Source organism: Tupaia chinensis, unplaced genomic scaffold, assembly GCF_000334495.1.
Source record: "Tupaia chinensis unplaced genomic scaffold, TupChi_1.0 Scaffold138674_1, whole genome shotgun sequence".
Lineage (NCBI taxonomy): Eukaryota > Metazoa > Chordata > Mammalia > Scandentia > Tupaiidae > Tupaia > Tupaia belangeri.
The window spans coordinates 253,848-257,492 of record NW_006198567.1 but is presented as its reverse complement, the minus strand read 5'-3'; the positions used below and the strand labels follow the sequence as shown (position 1 = coordinate 257,492).

The 3,645-nt window shown below is 39.0% G+C and overlaps 1 protein-coding gene across 1 annotated transcript in view; it reads right to left on the bottom strand.

Moving 5' to 3' along the window:
- Positions 1-2,138, bottom strand: part of LOC114004579 (vomeronasal type-2 receptor 116-like) — a 14,574-nt gene extending 12,436 nt beyond the window's left edge. The window contains 2 exon segments of the mRNA XM_027765565.1: positions 527-631; positions 2,102-2,138. Of these exon segments, the coding sequence (XP_027621366.1) occupies positions 527-631; positions 2,102-2,138 (142 nt within the window).
- Between the last annotated feature and the right edge of the window lie 1,507 nt (positions 2,139-3,645).

Genomic DNA, 3,645 nt, shown 5'->3' with positions numbered 1-3,645 from the left:
ATGGGAACCAGCAGTTAGTGTAATGGCTATGTCACTGGACTCCCACGTAGTTGACCGTGGTTCACGTCCTGGACCCGGTGGTTTAAAACTCACGCCAGGGGCGTGTGCGTGCATGCCCAAGATCCCGAGAGGAGAATGGAGGAGAAGGGATTGCAGCGTGACCATTCCCCCTGGGGGTTGATTTCTCGCTTTCTGTCTCTATGTCTCTGTCTGTCTGGCGAGTGCACGTGCCCTATAGTGAAAAAAATAAACCTCTCCAAAAAAAAAAATAAGATACTGCAATGAAATATTGGTGAATCTGCCTTCCTGGTCTGATGTGACAATGTGAATCAGAGGCTTCCTTTTCTAGATGCCAAGTTTAAAATATTAAACTCTGAGAAAAAAATATGTATTGAGTTTTTCATACTGTATCTTATCAACACAACTTAAAATATATTGTCTTTAAAACACAAGCATATAGCCTCTATGACATTTTTAAAATATTTTTTTCTACAACATAATTATTCAATGCTAATGCTGTATTTACCAGTAAGGTCTCTTGAAATTTTTATAAGATAATCTCCCTGGAAGAACCTCTGAGGTGGAGAGTTGTCATTCTGAGAGTAACTGGAAGTGCTTCCAAGGGATTCACCTGCATGGATGTGAGGAAGGGCAGGGGGATCTAATAAACCTCAGCTGAGGAACTGAGCCATTATGTGAGTTTGGAGGATCTCCAGTGCTGGAATATTGTTTATTTGACCAAAGTGATAATGAATGCAAAGGTTTTTATGTATTTGTGTCTAATTGTCCTCTTCACATCCGCTAATATTGTCTTGTCCTAAGATGGGATATTTCCCTATATTGTGTGCACTTTTTAGAAAGCATCTTTAAGACAACCCTCAATATTCCCATTACTGGGTATGGATGTTATGGCTATGGAAAGAAACACGGGTGAAAACAAATTTTACTTCTTTTTTATTTTGAATTTGCCATAGTGCAAATTGAATTATGTATTCTTGCCACAGAGAGATAGTGAGGGATAGTGAGAAATCACCCCTCATATGAGGTGGTTGTACCAATATCCCTTATATGTTGGGATTTGGGGCATGCAAGCACATATGCCCTGTGTATTCTTCAAGATATGAAAATCAAGATTTGAGCCATACAGTCAGCCAAGTGAAATCCAGGCACATTAACCACCATATCACCAGCTGGCCTACTACAGCTCTTTTTCTTTCTATTCCTTGTACTGTTAAAAGTCCCATGACCCAGGAAAGAACCTGTGCCTTTTTCCCTCTGTTTAAGCAAATTGTGTTCAAATAACCAAGAGAAGTGCTTAGGGCCTCTAGAGGTACATAACCCCAGCTTCCATGTTTTCTTTGCTAAGATGTAAGAGGATTACATTAGGACATATCCAATTCTCATTCCTTAACCTGACAACCCACTTACTTGCAGACTTTTGTAAAGCTCCAATAGGGTTCCAACTTGAGCTGAAAATGTTGGCATGTTTCCTACAATAATAGCAACAGGTTGTTTCTGTATCTGGCAGTTGTAGTTTGGTAGGGACTGATTTCCCTCTAGTGAGCAAAAAGAGAGCACTTTCTAAAGTTCTTTTATCACTGGGAAATGCACTGTGAAAATTATAACCAAGGGAGTGGTTGGGGAACAAATGGGGACTTTTATTGATCTGCTCAATGGCAAAGAAAAAGGCCAATACATATTGGTAGTTCTTCCATCAGTACCTAAACAAAGGGGACAGCATTAGGAAATACAGTCAAGTCATGCAATTCAGGGAAAATTCTTCATCCAAGCCAAAAGACATAAAGTTATAGGCCCAGGTTCAAATTAGGAGATTCTCCTGCAATGATACACAGAACTAGTGTGAATAACGTTCCCAGGGCTTCAGAAAACTTTTAATGTATTTTTCCTTCTGCTTAAGCAAATCATGTGCAAACAATGAAGAGAGACTCTGAAGGTCTTGTGAGTGAGATGAGGTGTCATTTAGCTGGATGATGACACTGTTGTCTGAATAGAGATGATTTTAAAGGAGGATCATTATTATAGGGAAAAAATGACAAATTTCTTTAAGAATATGACTAAAGAATTTGCCACTTGTCCTTACCCCACAGTACTGCCCCCAGCACTTCAGCAAAGCCCATTTCCATCTCCAGACCCCTGGCCTAAGGGACACTGAGGCAGGGCCTCTCTGCCCCAGCTCCAGCTTTGGTTGCCCAACCCTAGCAACCCACTGTCTCTGTCAGCAAGATAGACCTTTTTTCCTCTTCTCTTCTTCTTTCTTTTGTGAATTTTCTATTTATCCTTACACCATAGGACTACTCCAGCTCTTCAGCAGAGCCCATTTTCATCTCCATACCCCTGGCGAAATCGTGCACCCCACAATTTCTTTATTCTCTTTCATACTCTTTTATCTTCCGTCCTATCTTGTCATCTCCTACCAATTCTCCATGCACCATAAGGGGCTAGACAGATCTAGATTCACAATTTTCAAATACCCTGGTATTGTGATACCTCCTGGGATTCTCCCTTTTACATAACCACTTGCAAAAAAGGGAAGACTGTTATTCAGACCCCTGAATAGAAGACTCCTTCTCTGCAGATCACATTGCAAAACACAGAAGAAGAGAGACTTTGGCACACATCAGTCTACAAAAAAGGAAGCATACTTGTTCCCAGTCAAAAGGTATCCAAACGTGAACACCTCTCCCTTTGGCTAGAAGTAGAATAAGAGCCTCAGGTCTGAATAAACCAGAAAATATGTCTCCATCAAAAAAACACAATAACTGCTCTTCATCTCTTGAAAAAAAACAGATGTTTCCAAAATGTCAGAAAAATGCTTAAGAACATTCATGGTGACAAAATTTTATCAGTTGGAACAGAAAAATGACAATGAGCTACAGGAGATTAGGAAGTCCTTCCAGGATATGAAAAAAGAAATGAACACTCTAAGAAAGAATCAGATGGTGCTATTAGAGATAAAGTCTGTAATACAGGAAATCAAAAACTCTCTCAAAAGTATTAAAAGTTGATTCGACCATGCTGAATACTGAATCTGTGATGTAGAACATAAAACCTCTGACCTAGAAAAAAAAATACCAAAAAGATAGAGAAAATAACAACAGCAACAACAACAAAACATGAGGATTATATACAAGAAACATTAGGCTCCATTAAACGTCCACACATCTGAATAATTGGTATCCCAGAAGGTGAGGCAAATAAGATGGGCATGGAAAATCTATTTTATAAAATCCTAGAAGAAAACATCCCACCTCTAGAGAAGCACTTACACATCCAGACCCAAGAAATACAAAGGACTCCAAATAGAATCAACCTAAGAAGATCTTCTTCAAGGCACATATTAGCCAGACTGGCCAAGACCACAGATAAACACAAGATACAAAAATTGGCAAGAGAGAAACAAGAAGTGACTTACAAAGGTCATCCCATCAGGCTAACTCTGGACTTTTCAACAGAAAAATGCAAGCAAAAAAGAGTGGGAAGACATATTGAAAGTGTTAAGAGAAACAGTTTCAACCAAAATTATTATATTCAGGGATATTATCCTTCATATGGAAAAAAATTAAAATCTTCTCAAACAAAGAAAACCTGAAAGAACTTACCAACACCATACCAGCTCTTCAAGAA